Here is a 19618-nt window from a genome sequence, read left to right as displayed (position 1 = left end):
TCTCTCGAACTGAATTAATAAAGTCAATGTCCAAGCCCTACTCCTAAAAGCAGCTGTTACCAAACATGACTGTGATGCAGTGGAAATGCTAGTGGTACCCAGAATCAATATTTTTGGAGGCCATGTTTTAGCTGGTATTTGGAGAATAAGGTTTTTAAGCAGAGAAAGAATTCCGTTACGACATATGCAGCTGTTTGGGTTTTTTTTTTCTGTAATAACAAAATGCACAGAAATATCTTCACAGCATTTGTGAGCAAACTGTTGCATACATAGTCAAGTTACATAGAAAACCAAGACATTTTTATTTACTCTCGATTTTGTTAGAGCCTAGTCAACTTCATTTATGCATCTAAGCACTCCCAATCAAAACACAAGAAAAAGATACCCTCCCACAAGCTCTGAGATCACATCTGTTCCTGGAAGACATATTCTTCAACAGGTTTCAGGGCTGAGTGATAACAGCCCATGTGGATCTTGAGATTTGCTGTCTCATGCAACCTGAAATTCTTAACTACAAATCAGGAGGGCTTTATTTTGGTTTTATAATGGAGGGTAGGAGAGTGGTGGTAAGTTTTTTTCTGGCATGCAGACACTAATAACTATTCTCATGCAAGGAAGAAATTTATTTTATACCCATTCCCTGGCCTCCCATGTGACCATGTATTGCATGATCCTTCACTCAGGTCCCCTGTTGCTGTTCATATGCCTGATGTCTCTGGCATTCTTACATCACTCACAGAGTCAATCCCAGTACACACACAAACAGAGGAGCAGATTATCCTGCTTGGCTGAACTGTGCTTTGTTTTATGACTGCTTTGTAAGAACATAAGTAGTTAGATATCTAAAAATTTTGCAGCAATTATAGGTAGGTCTACGTATCTTTACTATGCCATTATGTCGCATCTACCACTCTGTATACGTAGTTATATCTCCTATCTGCTCACATTCCTTCACCTTTCTCTTCATGGACTTGGCACAAAGTTCTTTCTTTGAATAAATAGCTCAAACCACAGGTATGCTGCCCAAACAACAAATATCATCTGCCTCTTTTCTCCCGTAATAAAACACTGAATCACTTCTTTGGTATAGAATATTCCCATGCAGTAAGTATGGATCATGTTTCATTTACAAAGTCTATATGAAATATTTTAAAACATTCAGGAAAAAAGACAGAACTTACATTGTTGCCTCGTGTAAATTGGACATAGACAAGGCTGTTTGCCTGAAAACTTTCTTTTCATCCAGAGGTGAAACATACACAGGCTCACTCTCCCCCTGAGAGTAACACAGATGCTCATCGACAGGGAGGCAAGATATCGGACCTGATGATAACTCATGGCTGCTTTGAGAATGGTCTTCATCTGAGTCTTCCTCTTCCTGCTTTTAAAATGTAAAGCATTATTGAATTAGTTGTTTACATTACAATACTAACAATTAATAGGATGACAACGTAAAGAATTGGGATCTAACTTCTGGATGTATTCACTGAAATAGATTACACATATTGAAAGCTTTACCCAGGTCTACCCGAGATCGTTCATGGGAGCTCTCGTGGGGCTCACTGAGTTACTGTGTGTTGTCCACCATGACTAAACAGGACAGAAGTTGGCCCTGCTTCTGAGTATCTCCAGCCAGCAATTTACTTCTGTTTACGCAAAAGCCTTTATAAGTGGCAAGGATTTAAAGAACATTCTGTATTTCTGTAAGCAGTGCAGTCTTGGTGGAACTTGTACTCCTCTCATATACCATCTACTGTTTGTATTATGTCCAGAAATTCTGACTGTTACAAGACTCGGCAGCAGAGATTCCACAGTTTTATAGCTACAAATGTTAACCACCAAAATAGAGTGATGTCACTCACTGTCTTCCTCATGTTCCTTCACCCTCAGAAGAAAAGTTGAGCTTTTGAAACTAAAGCTTAAACATAAAAACTCCTGAGAAGTAAAGCACAAGGGAATGTCAGTTAAATTTTTCAAATAAAATATCCGTGTGCATGTGTACAAAGATTTACACTGGGATTTTTCAAAGCAATCTAAAGCTCCACTGTCATCTAACAAGCCAATAGTTCATAATTTTTAAAATCAACCCAGCCCCAATTAGTATTAGATTAGTATTTTTGATAGAGGCATGCTAATTAACTTCCAAATAGCCAGATTCTGCTACCTGTACTCACAGTGAGACCAGTACTGTTACATTACATTGATATATTATTAAAGTACTACAAACGATATTTATGTGCTACATAATTGATAAAAGCATTGACAATAAAATACAGAAGATAGATATAGTGACAGTATAGGGCTTCATGAAAAGAGATAGGTTTCATTCTGTGTTGCATATGTTAGCATAATAGAAAACTAATGCCAGCCTTTGATCTCTTACCCCATCATTTGAAGTGATTGCCTCAGAAACTGCTGCCGTACATTACAACCTCTGGCATGCTTAGAAGTTGAATTTTGTAGAGCATTTGCTCTAGTTGAAATATCAACACCCTGTATTAACCAATGAGCAGATTCTTCAAATATCAGTAGTTCTATTGCTGCCAAACTGACATATAGGTACAAATCAAACACAGCATTTAATATGTTTACTGGACAATGGATATGAATTCTTTCCAACTTACAATTGTTGTGATCAAAGATGGAGTTGCGAGAAGTTTCTTGATAATTCTGTATCTGTCATAAAGAGGTTTCATGAGACTCTTTTCTTGCTTAGTTACCTAAAGAGAAATCATAACAAAATATACTCCTCCAAAATTAAACATAAAAAATAAACAGATTTCTCATTTTCTCCTGTAAAGCTAAGAAAGGTATTAGAAGAATATGACCTGATGTGTATTTTGCTTCCATAGATATTCCATGGGAACTGTAGTTTAATCCATACAATTTCTAAAAATGAAAATAGCAATCTATTTTGTAATGGAAAATACCCCATGTGGATTCCTCACTTCCTTGAGCTTCACCACCCAGGCAGAGGGTAAACTATTCTCTGTCTCTTTCTGAAGATGCTAATAGAGTTGTAAGAGTTAAGATATGCTTCTACTGTGCACATTGCATTGACACCTCACTTACTTAACTGTAATAATGGCAACAGGTGAGCTACAGTAACATGACAGTCCGCCTGGGACAATATACTCAGCGGCCCAGTGGGATGGTGGGTGCTGAGAATACAGCTTTACAGCTTCAGTGAGTGAGGTGGCTCCATGCAGAATTGCTGTGTGCATCCCTCACTGGAACTGCCTTCCATGATCAGGATTAACTGTCTGTTCATTTAGTTTGCGCTTGCACTAAGTGCACTAGGAGCGTTGATTTGGAGGAGAATATTGGTTTAGATCAGGTATTAAGAGCCTGATCCAGCCACAAATATTTGTAAATACAAAAATAAACCTTATGGAAACTAGCTGTGCAGTAGACTGACTTACTGGACTAAGGAAAAAAAAGAGTAAATCCCACAAGAAAAAAAAAAAGACAACAGAAAAACAACATGTTCCTCAGTGGTTAAATGTCAAAACAGGGTCATTTGCAAAGTAGTCCACCATCAGCCTCTGCTCCTCAACTCACATGCCTATCAGCACCCACTGGATACGATTGCACTGTCTTTTCGCACTACTGCACTACTGCATTGAAGCGCAGCTACACATGCTCCAACAAGTGACCACACGGCAGGTTTGAAGAGACACATACTGGCTGACGGTATGGACAATAGTCCAGAGTTGCTCAGAAGCAGACAAATCCCTGGTCAGCAGGAGTAAGGGTGACAGTAGACAAATGCAGGTTGACGACACCGCATATGTCTGGCTGATTGAGTCGTTAGGGACTCTTTCTAGAGATATGCTTCACTGCAGAATGTCAGGGCTTGCCTATCCCAGCTAGTCCACTTCTCTTCCCCAGTCTTCATGTTCCATTTGACTGCAACACATTCAAGCTCTAGGAAATGCCAAACAAGCCAGAACAGATAATTTTTTGTTTTAAACCTAGTCAGTGCCCTCTCCATCTGACTACTCAGGTAAGTCTGGGTAAAGATGGTGTCATCCATACTATACATCAGCAGGGCACTCATCATCACCAGTGCCCTCCACTGTGTTTCAAGGCTGCTGTAGTCATGATACTCTGAATATGCAGCAACTTGATAATTTTTTCTGATGGGTTCTCTCTTTGTACTCCCAAAGGAGGTTTATACAATAACTGTGACATTGTCTAGAACTGAATTTTGCTATTTGCTTTAAAAACAACAACAACAAACACCACTAAAGTTTTTGCATAATAGGCTAAATTTCTGATTACTTTCTTGGAATCCCAGTACACTCCATTCCAATTAGCCTTTTGATAATGCTATGGTGTGATATTTGTTAAGTGACAAGGCACGTCACGGGTTGCTAGCTCAAACATGTGCACTTGCAGCCCAGAAAGCCAACTGTATCCTAGGCTGCATCCAAAGCAGTGTGACCAGCAGGTCAAGGGAGGTGATTCTCCCCCTCTACTCTGCTCTCATAAGACCCCACCTGGAGTACTGCACCCACCTCTGGGGCCCCCAACATAAGGAGGACATGGACACTCCATGTTGGAGCAAGTTGAGAGGAGGGCCACAAAGATGATCAGAGGACTGAAGCACCTCTCCTATGAAGACAGGCTGAGAGAGCTGGGGTTGTTCAGCGTGGGGAAGAGAAGGCTCTGGGGACAACTTATAGCAGCCTTCCAGTACCTAAAGGGGGCCTACAAGAAAGCCGACAAGGGACTTTTTACAAGGGCATGTAGTGATAGGACAAGGGGTAATGGCTTTAAACTGCAAGAGGGTAGATTTAGATTAGATATAAGGCAGAAGTTCTTCACTGTGAGGGTGGTGAGGCACTGGAACAGGTTGCCCAGCGAGGTTGTGGATGCCCCCTCCCTGGAAGTGTTCAAGGCCAGGTTGGATGGGGCTTTGAGCAACCTGGTCTAGTGGAAGGTGTCCCTGCCCATGGCAGGGGGGTTGGAACTACATGATCTTTAAGGTCCCTTCCAAACCAAACCATTCTATGGTTCTATGAAACATCTAAAGTAGGGAATCTTGAGGCTTCAGCAATCAACGTTCAATATTGTGAAAATCCATTTTCTGCACTGGGACAGCTCTTTGATAGCAGGCACCTGTTTTCTTAGCTAACGTCACCAGAGTGCCTCTGCCTGGGCAGTCACTCATTTGCCATCTCCAAGTCATCACTCCCCGGCTTTTACAAACTGCGTGAGCTTCCCCAGCAGATCTCTCTTTCCTGGACCCCTCCAGGTCTGAACTGGGCACAGGCCCCGTGCTTGCCACTGAGCTTGGACCTCGCTGGCCTCATTCTCCAGCTGTTCTTGGTGCCCAGGATGCATGCAGACTCTTCACCCCTTTCCCTCAGGAAAATACATTGATACAGATACAAAGACTAAAATTTGCTTCTGTGAGAGACACGATTAAGTATGCAACTCTGTGTGGAGTGGCTCCAGATTGCTTGTTTATTTTCAACGACAAAAAAAGATTTAGAAATCTTGCCTAACTTCCATGACCCTGCTTTAAATTCTTGACTGTCCCTGAGCTTTCTGTGACCTTAAGTCAGAGCTGTTTGGCAGACTTAGGATTCCCTCATGGCAGCTTAGTATCACTGATCACCTCTTTCCTTATGCAGTTAGCATCTTCTTTCTTAGCTGATCATAGCGCTGCTTCAGCCTTGAGAAGGAACACCCTCTCTGACCCCCATGCTACAAAGCATGCCCTATTCTCTTTTCTATCTTTGAATCTTCAAGTCTCTTTTACCTCTATATAGCGCTAATAACTCAATTTCTTTTTTGTTCTCCTTCTTAGGAAATGAAATTTCTTCATACCCTTCCTATATATTCTCTCCACCCCTCAGCTCTCATTCCAAGCCCAAAGAAGATGGACAAAAAATTATTTTATCCAAGATGCAGAGAGATCAGATTCAGATCACAATCATTTTAACAACTGGCATATTTTTGGACACATGTTGGTGCCACTCCCCTTTTCCCCTACGACAACAAGTACTAGTCAGAAACAGAGACAGTCATAAGAATACAGACATAGACATCAAACAGGAATTCTCAGTTGTGTATAGACAAATTTTCAAATCATCCTCTCACCAATGTTTGTTTTGTACCTACATTCAGCAATGAAGTCCCTTGAAAGGATTTTAATTAATAGTTTTAAGTGCTGCTGTGAAATAAAGGAAAACACAGATGACAGGTCATGTCATTTTTGTAGTTCACATCTCAGATGGTGCCCTATAAACCTTTCTCAGCTGCTAAGCATTCTAATGTTTCATACGTCATAGCAGAGCTACAGTATGCATGAGCCAAGTCTGCTGTGGATGTACAATCCTCCACCTTTATCATCAAAACCTACAACTTCCAATCATGAAGAGAGATACAGGGCCTCTAGAAACTTGCCCTTTTATTTTATTTTTTAAAATATAAACCAAATTCATCAGTGTCAGGCAACAACATTTATACCTGAAATAACTAAAATTATGTTAATAGTGTAAAATTCATCTAAATACATTTAATATATGCATCCAAAAGTATTTGTTAGAGAAGTTAGATAATTTTTAATTTACCTATCTTTCCATGGTATACTTACAGGTTGTCCATGAATACTCTCAAAATATAGTAGACATTTCTGAAGACTGATTTTTTCCAAAGCCATTTGCTTTTTTGTCATATCCTATTTAAAAAAGTTATTTATAAGATTATGAATCAGGATTTCATGACAAGGGTACAGGTACGTATCTGCTTAATCATCTATTCTGCCCAGATAAACATTAATAATGAATTCTGTTTCTGTCCACACTGAGTTCAATGGGGACTTGGCATTAACCTAGCAAGAACAGAGTCCAAATTTACATGACTGAAGTTTTAAATGAATCAAAGTACATGCTACCTTCTCAAGGCGTAATGCCAAGTTGATGAAAGCTATGGAGGTAGTTCTACTGATTAGAGTAGGCTTTAGGTCAGGCCTTTACCAGTGGAAAATACACTGTATTTACTTTGGCCAAAGTGGAGCCTTTGGGGCCTGAAGGTGTGCTCTTTCTTCTAGAGAAAGATGCATGACTGAAAATGTACTGGAAGGATGGAATTATTATTTTTCTTAACTGTCATTATATAAAGATCTAATACTTGATTGCCTTGATTTCTTTCAAAATTACTATTCTATGAAAGCAGTTTAACAAGCTTAAAGTCAGGAAGCAGTATTAGGCTATTGACAGAACACTGCATCCTTATCTGGAAAGTTTCCAAGGGTACAAACTATGGTCTTAGTCAATAAGGCAAGAATCTTCATGTGTTGCTCGATCAGAGCCTGCATCTGAAAAATTTTTCTGGGAATACCAGTTGACAGAAAGTCTAAACAAGCAGAGGTTTTTGCTTTAAAATCACAGCCAAATTGCATGCACATGAGGTATACCTCATTGGTTGGGTTTTGGGAAGGCAGGCTCACAAAAGATGACTGCAACATAGGAGTAGAAGATGTTGGCACTGAAGTCCCACAGATACCAGTGCAGTACTTTCCTAGAACACTTTCCAATGTTTAGGTAACATTTATGAATAATTGTTGTAACTGAAAAACTAAAGAAGTATTTTTCTCATCCATCCTAGGGAGAAATCAATTAATGAGATCTGTATGTTATTAACTTCTATTTGCCAGATCAGTTCATAAATCATATATAGCATTCCCCATTATATATTAAGTATGATTTAGTTGTAACAAATGAGAACAACAACCATTGTAGACAAAATACTCAGAAACTTGCAAAAATGCAGAGATGGCATTCCTCAACTTTTTAATTATTCATCAAGAGAGAGAAATAGATTTGCCTTGGCTGGGAAGGGATGAAGAACAGAAAGCTTCAGCTATGCAAACACAACTCATTTATGGAGTGGAATGATAGATTCACAGTGAAATCCCTAAATATTCAATCATTGTGATACTCTGGTGAACACCCCATCAATGCTAAGCATACTAGAAAAAGGTGCTGTCTCTAAAATTAAATGGAAGAATAATCTGATCAGGCAGCAGGAAATTATGGCCGGACGGTATGCATCTGTAGAACCGCTATGGGGAAGCTGCAGAAAGTGCAGCCCTTTAGTTACAATGGGAACGGAGGTGGGCTTTCTTCCTCAGTCACGAGGTGCTTGCTCAGCTGGGCTGAACACCTAACACTAGCAGTTTATTTCTATTAAAAAAATCACAATATGAATCAATGGTACCAGAAAGAATAACGTTGATTTTTCAACAATGCAATGTGTCAGTGTTGGTGATATAGCAGTATTTGTATAGGTGTCTGATGCAGGGAGCACACCATTTAACTGGTATTTCCCTCCTCCTCTCCCATTACCTCTCTTGCCAAGAAGATCTGCTCCTGACACTTGCATATTTTCATCTGGGTTGGAACAGCAAGGAGCACATGCAGCTAATGTCATTTTCCGCAGTCTCTGCCAGATCACAACAGATCTGTATGAATTAGGGCCCGGTGTTTGGAGGTTTGGAGGTGAGCTCATCCACCACAATGAAGTAATGTGAAGAACAACGGAGTTTGGCGAGGTGGGGGCAGGCGGGGTGCCTTTCTGCAGAAAGTTGATGACTAGGTTATTTTATTGATAACTTGGAGAAGTATTTTTAATAATTAGCCTCCACTTTTTAAAAATACATCAAGCTCTGAAGAAGTAATGCTCTTCTAATATCAAAGGACTGCCTTGCTGTTAACTTCAGCAGGAGCAAAACCTTTTTTGTTTGCTGCCCAAATGCAAAAACAGTGCAGAACCACTAATCACATTTTGCCTTAAAGGTCTGCGTAAGTTAATCACTCCAAAATTATGTCATTCACGTTAAGAGAAGAGCTGCTAACTAGAATGCAGGAGTATGATAAAGTAGCTAATTTGCTTATTTATTGCTAGTTCTGCAATTGATACAAGGTTAATTCTTTCAAAAACTATTAAGCCTGGAGCAGCTGAATGGTTAGGAGGAAACAGGGAGTGATGATTAATATTGATTTTACACATGAGAAACAATCTCAAGAGGGTTTAGCATTTGGGCCTATTTCATTAGCTCATTTTATTAGCAATCTCAAGATGGGTTTGTATTCAGCTAAGTTTGAAATAGCTGATAATTTCAAAATCAGAGAAGGCAGGCGGAATCACAAAACGCAGAATTGTCTGACACATCTTAGGACCGTAGGCTGCCTACAGCAGCATGAAATTCAATGCTAATTAAATGAAAACTCTGCTTCATAGCCAGAGAAAAGATGAACTGAAGCGGGTCAATAATGAGAAGACAGATACACAAAGGGAACCAGTCTGAGAAAAGCCTTGGGGGACAGACTGGAAATGTTCAAACTAAACATAAGGAAAAAGTTGTTTGTTGCATGTGAAGAAAGAAAAAGGACACTATGTGTGAAGCTAAGGTAGCGGTTTGGTTTTTATAACTTGGAACAAAGGCACACAAAATATTGTATACAGCTGTCTTCCTCACTAGTCAGTTCCCTGGGTGCTTATGCCTTTTAAGGTTGCTGTTGTTTTTCCAGACAGAAGATACAAACTCTGAGGACAGACAGTGTGACAGCAAGGACTGGGCCTGGCTGAGGCCTTTTGCTCTCAGAGGCAGCGCTTTTGTTTCCAGGCAGGCCCGAGTCCAGGTTCCCAGGGCCTGCTAAGTCTGCCACTTGGCGATGTGTGGTGGCTCATTACAAAGCAGCATTTAACACAAAAATAGTAAGAAAAGTCTTAAAAGCAGGCAACAACTGACAAGACACATCCATAGAACGATGCCAGTTTACTTCAGCTGAGGGTCAGGCCAAGTCTGAGTGTAGCCCCCTGTGAAAGGCCGCGTCGGCCGGTGAACCACAGCTGAGCACCGCAGGGCTGCTGCTCCCCTTCGCTGTGACGGGGGCAGCTATTACATCCCCAGCCACTGAATTCGGATTGGCTTAGAAGTCAGGAGTTGGGTTTTGGGGATTTGGTGGGGTTTTGAGTAATATGATTCAAATTATGTCTATTTGGCTCCTGAACTCCTACATTCACAGTCTTAATGTTGTTTTGGTTTTTTTTTTCTGAAGCCTTGGACCTAAAAATGAGGTAAACAGTTAAATAAGTCACCATCTCCCAGCACCAGGAGCTAGTGACACAAATAGTAACAGGTGGCCATCCCTTTTTGGGTTACTGAATCATTCACAGGCCAATCCCAATTTTCTCTGCATCTTCTCATTCAATAACTTTACTCACAGGCTTTTTTGTGGGAGGGTTGTTGTGTTCGGAAAAACCACATTCTGCTATTTCATATTAAGATCTTGTGGTTTGTCCTCTTTAGAGATACTGGGTGGTACAGGATTTTACTCTGCCCCTCTGTTAAGGACACGCATTCTCTCATTTGTATTTCAGCAGGGCCTTAGAGGCTTTCCACTGTTGAACTTCAGGGGACAACTCAGCAGGTTTTTATGGAAACACTATCCTTGCCCAAAATAACAAAAGCTTGAAAAAAGAAATATTTAGCTGCTATTAGTTTGCTATTAATCTAGCTCAGATTCTGATACAGGATCTAAATGTTATATACGAAATAAAATGTTGCAGATAAAAAATATCTACAGTAACACCAGAGTTGCACGTAGCTAAAATGAAGCCTTTGATCTTTGCTGTAACCAGCAGACAACCTTATTCTGCCCCAAAAGTCCAGAATGACTCATAATCAAAACCGATCACTTTTAATGTTATACTTAAGGACCTATTAAAATATATTGTTTTGAAATAGATCAATTTGACTTCATAGTATTCCTTTTTCAGCCTCAGTTCCATAGCGGTTTTGTGTAACTATTATCGAACACCTTTGCTAACAAACAGAGTTCTCTCAACATAAGTTCTCTCTACAAGAATACAAGAAGAAAATAAATAAGATCTTTTAAAAAAATTTGAAAATATTAAGTTGTGCAAACATTTGATTTACATTACAGAATTCTCTGCAAGAATATTTCAAGCCAGCACTGCCATTGCACACATTTAGGAGGTTCTCTCTTGGAAAATTAGGAGAAGTCCAATTAATTGAAAAATGAGTGGGACAGAGACCCGCACCCAACTTACTCTTATAAGAGAGTTTTTCTGGACAGAATTTCCTCAATGACATCTGTTTTGGTGTCATCTGATCTCACTCCTTGCACAATAAAAAAAAAATTAACAACTGAAAATATTATCATACAGTCTGCACTGTTGGGATTTTTAGGACTATATACAGAACAGCATGGTTTTGTTGTCATCTTTTGTTTTCTTACAAAGGAGTTCTGGTTATGAAACACTTTTTCCATTTCAGGTTTTAAAAAAAGTAGTTCATAAAAAGAAACAATTAAAAAATCAGTCATGTATGCAGAGCTCAAGATCTCAGAAGCACAGCATCATTATGCACAGTTCTAGTTTTTGTACAGTAACTAGTTGTTTAAGAATGAAGAACAGAAGAAAAACAAAACATAACAAAACAAAAATTATCTCTGCCGGGTCCTTTCTGCTACTGAAATCCACCCAGAATAATTTCTTAAGTCTCGCATAGTTTAGCATTTAGTTCTTCTTCACTCTTCCTTGTCCCATTCACCCCCTCCCCTTTTTCGTTCATCAGCCAGAGTCTAAATGTTACAGTCAACATTTAGATTTTAGGTACCTTTGAGGACAGAATTTATTGTCTTGCTTGGCTGTATAGCATCAGGAATAGCAACATCATTTCACAGCAAAAATAGCTCCTCCCCCTCCCCTCCAAGTATTTTGTGGACAATATGTATTGCAGAACAACAGCTTTAGACAGACCCTATAATGTGCCAGTAGCGTGAAGGTACAGCACAATTTAAAAATATGTACTAGTTTAAAAACAAAAATAAATTGCCCAGCCAAGCAAGCATGTTTCATGGAATATTGCTTCTACGTTTACAAGAGTAATTGAGAACGTGGAAGAGCAGAGGCAGTATCAGCACAAGTAAATGTACAAGATCAGAAGGGCAAAGCAGTCTGGATGGTTGTGCTATCCACATGATCTTAGTGCAGTGCTATCTACTGGGCAGAGGCTTTCAGCATTTCTCAGGTGAGAGGGGACCTTTATTGTCAAAATAACTTCAGGAACATTTTTAGTCACACAGTTTCTGTGGACCCAAGATAGGATTGCCTTTGCTGTCACCATCTTCAATACATGAATATGCACTTCCTGCGCACACAACCTCAAGTAGGCAGGTTTCAGCAGTGCCTGGCAAACAGTTTTATACACACATCTCTGAGTAAAAAGCACTTAGCACTATTTGAAAAAACCTTTTGCACCTCTTTTTCTGTACAGCTCTTCACAGAAAAGTCACTTCAGAAAACTGCACTAAAGCTCCCATCTTGTTCGAGAGAAAATGCACTGCAGTGCCAGAAGACAGAGGATGCACACGCACCAGCATACCCTGAGCCAGCTACACACTAATTAATATCTGCCTCAGATGATAAAGTTCTGAAAGAAACAGCCATACTTGTTAAATACCTTAATAGTCTCAGGAACGTTAAAGTGTTGTCTTTTCTCCTTTAATCGTCTCAATACACTATCCATGGTTTCTTCTACTGAGGGAGCTGGTTCCATGCTTGCGGCCTCCTGTGTCCCAGCCTCTTTAAAGGTCCCAGTGTTTTCGCAATGATCATTTCTTTGGGGTGCTCTAGAGGTACAGTTTTGCTCTTCCGACATTCTGAGTTTCAGCTCTGAAAGGCAAATTACTTGGCAAGTAAATAGATGAGAAAAGTTTGCAAAGGAGTTTCCTCTGACACTACAAGAAAAAAAAAATCCCTACTTCTTGCATACAGTTATTATCATACCACAGTTGTGTAGGAAAGTAACTCCGCTTCAGTTCAACATGTCACATCTTTTACCTGGTTAAAGGGTTATCTAATGGTGAACGGATGAGATGTGTCCACGCCAATGAAACTTATAGCACATACGTACTTCTCTTTTTCCTCCAAGCCTATCTTTGACATAAAAGGTAAGGACTGAAGAGGCACTGGGTTAAAGAGTGGGGTCTGGGTAGGAGTCGGTGCAGAATTTCGGTGGGAATGAGGTTAGGAAAGGGGTTTAAAAGGACAAACAACACTTCAGAATATTTGTGGGAGGTTTGGGGGGGGGGGGGGGGGGATATGGAAGCAGAGCTCGCTCTCGCCCCCTTCTCCTCAATAAACCCATGCACTCTCAATTGATTTGATGTCTGGTATAAGTAAGAACACGTCCAAGCCTGCTGTGGGGATTGTTTTCTAAGCCCTTCACAGATGCCTTCCTGGACAAGAGGCAGTGCCTCTGCAGCCACCTGCCCCACTCTCATCCCAGCTGTGCTTGCCTGCCCTCCTGTGCTGCTGCGCAAGTGAGGAGGAGAGTGAAGGCCCCCTCCTGAGAAGGGCTGGGGAGGCTAAGCTGTGCTAGAGAGCCCGGCGTGCCAGCTGCCAGGCTGCTGGAGCCAGGTACTCCAGGTCTGCACAACCAACCCCACTCTTCTCTAGTGCAATTTAAACCATAACCCTCCCTTCCAGAGGCTGCATTGCCATCCCAGCCAGGCTGCTGAGCTGGTCCTCACAAGGAGAATCAGCCACTTTGCTTAAATGACTTCCCTTGGCAGAAAAGCACCTGAGCTACCCAGTAGAAGTCATACAGGTTACAGTGTGTCCTAGCTTCCCAGTCAGCAACCTGCCTGGATGCAATAAAGTGTGTAAGTATGTTAGCTTGACACCAAGCCAAAGACCCTGGAGCTCCAGGGACCTGCACAGAGCAACAAGGAAATTGAATTGGGGTCTGAATTAGCTCCCTTAAAACCAGGCTTTGTTCCTAGCATATGCCTGGCTGGTGAAGGCCCTTGGCCAAAGCAGGAAATTGATGGCTCCAAATGTGTTAAATTTATTGAAATCCATGCAGAAACAGTAACATAATTTTTTTAGCTGTGACAGTTTGAGGATACAGGCCAGGTTTGTAGGGAAACCCAGTAACTTTCAGTTAACGCATAGAGCTAGGAAGGATGGACAAGCCTTATGAACTTGAAGAAGGACCTACAAGCACATGAGCATTTTTCCATTTCAGTTGCACCTGTCTGGTGAACCTCATGAATCACTTAAAAGCAGTGTCATTACTCAGTATAATAAAATCAAGGGTGTTCACAGAGTCGAGACATTTTGGGTGTGAAGGTGAGGCTGATCTATGAAAGCTAGACACCCTGGCTAGCTGAAGCAATGGTTGAGCCAGAGCGATAATTTTCAGAAAGTTAACTGTGCAGTTTGACCATTTCCTCTCATTTGCCCTTCCTGGATTTGTAACACAAAGTTCAAGGGAAAAAAATAGTAATAATCTAGTAATCATGCAGCGTAGTACTTAGAGGAGAACTTTCCAGACTAAATTTACTGAAAGATGAATTTGTAATTCTTGATTTACCACAGTCTCACCCTTTATATCTACATTCTTAACTATATCCAAAACAGAGATGAAAGATAATACTACAATTTAATTAGTAGTGAGAATCCATTTATAATGGGGAAAAAAAAAGATTTAGATAAATTATAAATAGCCTTTAAAAAAGAAATCAATCAGTCTTGGCTATATTTTCCCTGAGGGTAAGCATGCGATACACACACAGACATTAATGGCGTGGTATGCAGACAGTCAAGGGCAAAACTTGACCCTCAAGACCAAATCTAATATCAGGGAAAGATCTGGTTTTATGATCAAAAAAATAAAAGCTTTAGAGTTGTGTAACCTCAGTCCTAAAGAAACATTGTGCACCTACATTTGTACTATTACAAGGAGACTTCTAATTTTGTAGTTCTATATTTCAGACACTCATAAAAATATTCGGAATAACATTGCCTTTTGCATGAATGTTTATAGTGATGAGGGAGAGATGATGTCTTTTTCCCCTTCTCCTTTTTAGCCTTGTTATGAGGGTTGAACTGGCTTACTTTAATCCCTGCTTTCAGGAATCAAAGCAAGTCATATCACCTAATATCTTTGTTGTCATTGCGAGACTTATTGCCATGCACTGTGAAAAATAAGCAGAGCACTGAGGTTAGAAAACTAACTGCAAAATATTTTGGGTACACTCTTACTTCCAAAAGCTTCAGCAATAAAGTGAAACTACATGCTATTATGTACCTTTGAGCTGCTTACGACCTTTGGCCAAATCATTCATCCATTTCAGAACTTCAGGATTGGAAGTCTTGTCACCATGTGAAGGCTGAGTGTAAAGAAAAAAGGAAGAATAAAACAGAAGGAATTGACGGTTATACAATCAAACAGATAAAAACCTATCCACACACAGTGTGCTAAAAAATGTCTGTAGTTCCAACTGCACTATATCATAGTGTCATGCAGAGCATTTGGCTTAATCATGGTACTAATTTATCATGACTTATCTCTCCCCATTGTGCCACAGTGCTACACGGATCTGAGTATTTTGGCTCTGATCCTAAAAAAACCATCCAAGTCCCTGACTAATTGGGTAAGTAATCTCAGTGACTTCAAAAGGACTGATCAAATACCTAATGTTAGTCAAGTTCCTAAGTGATTTCCTGCATGGTAACTGAAGCACTCTGTCCCTTGCAGAGATAAGCCCTTACTGCTTTAAGACAGGGATTCTCTTGGGAAACAGCACTTTAAAAATTTCAACTGAACTGCTTAATTAATAAAATGAAAAAATCCTGTGCAACAGAGTGATTTCAAAAGCCACAAACAACAAAATCTTTGTATATCAGTTCTTCTTAAATTGCCTCCAAATTAAAATCAATTTACACTGGATCTTCGAAACTCAGGTATTTAAAATGGCAAAACAGTTTTGCAAAATTAAGCCTCTGAAATAATTTCTTTTCTGGTCACAGCGTGATGACTGTTTAGGTATGATATTTTACTCCTAAGAGTCTATGATGACTGTAGAGCAGTACGATTCACAAATGTACGTTTCAGTTTGCAGTCATTGATGAGATTATAAGGTAATATACAATTTACTTCATTTTCATTTTAATGTAGTCATAAAATATCACAAATTTCCCTGTTTCATATTGTACACATCCTTAACATCGCAGATGTTTTGATATGCTTATCCCACACAATTCATATAACACAAACTAGCTCAATATGAGCAATGATCTTGCATGTACTGCACAGAGCACACCGTTGACGTCAAACAACCCCCCCACCAGCAACACATCACAATTTTTATTTCTATAATTTCTGCCATCAGCTTCTATTGAGCCCTATGCTTTGGAGGTTTACAGGAGTCTGCCTGAATGAAGGAATCTGCACAGTAGAGCAACAGTTTTCAAGCAAATGACTTCTACAAAGTAAGTAAGTAGCTTTTCATCTTTTGAAGCATTTTGGTTCACAAGCCTGTCAGCTATGCTTCACTGATTCACACTTCTCACATATCTAGAAGATGGAAATTTTGCAACAAAGGTAATCCAAAGAAAATGTAAATTAGAGTCTCAGAACTACTGCATACACTGAAAGATGATAAAAAGATTGCTGAAGAAAGATAAAAATGCCTCTTTGATTATTTTCCTATCTCATTTTACCAAAAATACCCTTTCTCCTATTGTTTTGCCTAAGTTTAAATACACTGGGATTCTTGCCTGCCTCTTGTAGTATTTCCCTTTGTCTTTTCAATTATTAACTTACCAGGTATTTTTTTTCTTGCTCAAACTTTTCTTCATACTTTCTAATTTTCCTCTTGAGACTCTGAAGATGCTTGGTAAGTTGTGCCACTGTTTGTGGTTCTTTGCACTCTTCACAGTTACATCTAGAAGAACTTCTTGGCCTGCAAAAGCATAGTAGCTGGATCAAATAACTGGCTATATAATGGACCATGCCTTATTTCAGGCACACTTGACACTTTCCTAGCACTTCAGAATTTGCAGCTAGGTTCCTTCACAGGACAGACAGTTTAGTTTTACAAACTAAGCATAAAATAATTGCTTTTTGCTTGAAGGTACCCCTAGGGTACTGTCTTTCACTCTCTCTTTTTTTTAATTAATTGTGGTATTTCTGAATATTTTTCAAAAGTTTAATCTGGTAGGTCACAACCTGATCCAGTATTTACATTTAACACCCACATCTTACTTCACAAATCTTCCAAATGTAAAGGGAGACTGTAACAACATGATTTGTAAAAGTAAGCTCGGGGAGTTTTTTATTAACTTGAATAAATATTATCATTTTGAAGGCAGTTTAGTTTCTGATTTTTTACAATTGCAAATCAATAGATCAGATTATTATTCATATGCAGCTGACAGCTATGTATACAAGCTCTTAAGAAAGTTTGGTTTCTGTCTGAAACCCACAGCTTGGTTTCTGGGGATCACATATATGGACTGTTCATATGTTCTATGACACTCTTGTATCTCGTGAATGACTCAAGCTATAGTTCTATTGCAGCTGAAATTTTTAGTATTATACCTTGATAGCACTCCCTATGTTATATTCAGTCATCAGACTAATTACTAACTAACATTTAAAACTGTCTTTACAATATTGTACTGTGTTATGACTGAAAAAACGCTAGATCCTATTTCTGGTATTGCAAATTAACCATGTCAAAATAAGCTACAATATGAAAATTTCTTGTTTATGACATAACAGTAACTGAAAAAACACACAAAGAATCTAAGACTGTGGATTGTACAAAAATTATTTAAAATATATAAGAATTAAAATATATTTTCTTACATCATGAAAGGTTGAGCACTTGGTGGAGAAGGGGCAGACTCTGTGTCTAGATTAAATCTCTGGCTTTGGCTAAAGATAGAGCAGCGTGGTGACAAAAGAGGATTGTCTCCATCTGTAATGTGATACAGGAGTCGACTGGTCCCTAGGGAGTGATGTTCTTGTGGGCTGCTGTCCATGTCATTCTGCCAGTCTCTGTGGGCTGGCACAGGCTCTAGAAAGAAAGCATAAACCAATATGGACCGAGGGTCACTCACAAGATATTTAGCTACCTAGATAAATATAAATGTATACTTATAGAAGTATTCAAAGCATAAGTATTCAAAGTAAACAGCAAATAGTTCAGCAAAGTATCACATGCAGGATGAACATAATACTGAGGATGAGAAAATAGAAAGGACAGTTCCCGGCTTAACATAAAGCATTTTTGAGTTCCACAGGAGAAGGTGGATGGGTGTGTTTGTAAACTATGAAGTCTAATATAAAGATGGAGAGTTTCCCAGAATAGCGGCATTAATTATATTTTCATAGATCTGTTTGCTTTCAAAAGCCACATTCCTGAAGACGACGATGAATGTACAAAACAAGTTTAATTTTATGATTTAGCATTTAGTCCTTTGGTCAAGAGAAAGGCAGATAAAAAATATAGTATGTCCTGATGCTAAGAACCTCCAGTGTTGCTTGCAGTATGCTGCGGAGTTTCGTTAAGGTTTGAAGTAACATACCCGTGGGTCTAAAGAACACAAGATATGAAAATAGCAACAACCAAAAACCTTCAGGTAGTTATTCAAGATAGTGTGCAGTGACTGCTTGGAGGAGTCATGCTTATGATACTATGTTAATATTGTCTTGGACTATAAATGGAAACCTCGCCTCAGGTGCCTCAAAAGGTAAAATTTGTTTTATAGAGGTGGTCAAGCTAGAAGTCAGAATAATTTATTCTGGACTGAAAAACTAGGAATTGGTGAACCTCATCACACTGATTCTGTTTATGGGTAACATGGTAAACAATGGGCACATTACGGGCCCTACCTCCAGGGAGTACCAAGAGCTCATCTTCCCTTTGCTATATCTGGGTACATTAATTGGAAGAACCATTGAATCTTCTTCCTCACCCTCAGTGGGTGAAATGGGTGAGGATGATCTAGCCCAGTCAATATTTTTGCTATCAGATGATTGTTCTTTAAAGCAGATTATACTTTTAGGGAGAAACTCCATGCTCTCATAAAAGCTCTCCCCCAAAAGACAGTTAATATATGTTAAAGCAAAGGATGTGCTCTGTCTCAGATTCCCCTACATCAGTTTCCATAGTACATAATATTTTACACCAGCTACATTATTTTTTCTTCTAAAACCATGTATATATACAGCCTTTGAATTCATATCTATTATTTTGTATTTCCAGGCAGCATGCATATTATTTCTAATCAGTATTATATTTGCAATATAGCATGCATTGTAATACATTTCACAGAATCTTTTTATTCAATGAAAGTCTAAAACTACACAGAAGAACAACTGTACATGGATTTACTCACAGAAGAGCAGGCAGGTTTAGAAAAGTTCTTTCACCTTCACTTTCTTTCCTTTTTCTCCTTTGTACATGGGACATGACATTTCTGTGGTGAGTGGGTCTTTCTTTCAGGATTTTAATGGAACCTTTGCAGTACATTTTATTTGACCTCTGCCCAACAGACACTGAAGCTACAAATCCCTATCGCTGCACTGGGACAGTGGGGACAAACCAGCTCTAAATGGCACCCTTCATAGAAAGCAACTATTTTATTTAAAAAATAATAGTTACAATGGTCTAAAATATCATTTTATCAGGCACTATCCAACTGTTTTTGCTTTACAGACAACAAAAAGTCCAATCGTATATTGTATAATCACAGTTTAGTCTTTCATGCAAAAGTT

The 19618-nt window shown here is 39.3% G+C and overlaps 1 protein-coding gene across 10 annotated transcripts in view; it reads right to left on the bottom strand.

Moving 5' to 3' along the window:
* The window catches only part of FAM13C (family with sequence similarity 13 member C), a 142702-nt gene that overhangs the window by 3190 nt on the left and 119894 nt on the right, over positions 1–19618 (bottom strand). For 5 of the 10 annotated variants that reach the window (XM_052798906.1, XM_052798905.1, XM_052798909.1 and 2 more), the window contains 7 exons: positions 17705–17915; positions 16658–16796; positions 15140–15221; positions 12506–12717; positions 6608–6691; positions 2625–2720; positions 1182–1381 (listed from right to left, as the gene is read on the bottom strand). In XM_052798906.1, the coding sequence (XP_052654866.1) occupies positions 1182–1381; positions 2625–2720; positions 6608–6691; positions 12506–12717; positions 15140–15221; positions 16658–16796; positions 17705–17915 (1024 nt within the window). The remainder of the gene's footprint in view (positions 1–1181; positions 1382–2624; positions 2721–6607; positions 6692–12505; positions 12718–15139; positions 15222–16657; positions 16797–17704; positions 17916–19618) is intronic. The other 5 variants (XM_052798904.1, XM_052798914.1, XM_052798907.1 and 2 more) reach the window with 3 other exon arrangements.

The sequence above is a fragment of the Harpia harpyja genome, chromosome 10 (genome assembly GCF_026419915.1).
Source record: "Harpia harpyja isolate bHarHar1 chromosome 10, bHarHar1 primary haplotype, whole genome shotgun sequence".
Lineage (NCBI taxonomy): Eukaryota > Metazoa > Chordata > Aves > Accipitriformes > Accipitridae > Harpia > Harpia harpyja.
This window is presented reverse-complemented; position numbering and strand designations above follow the sequence as displayed.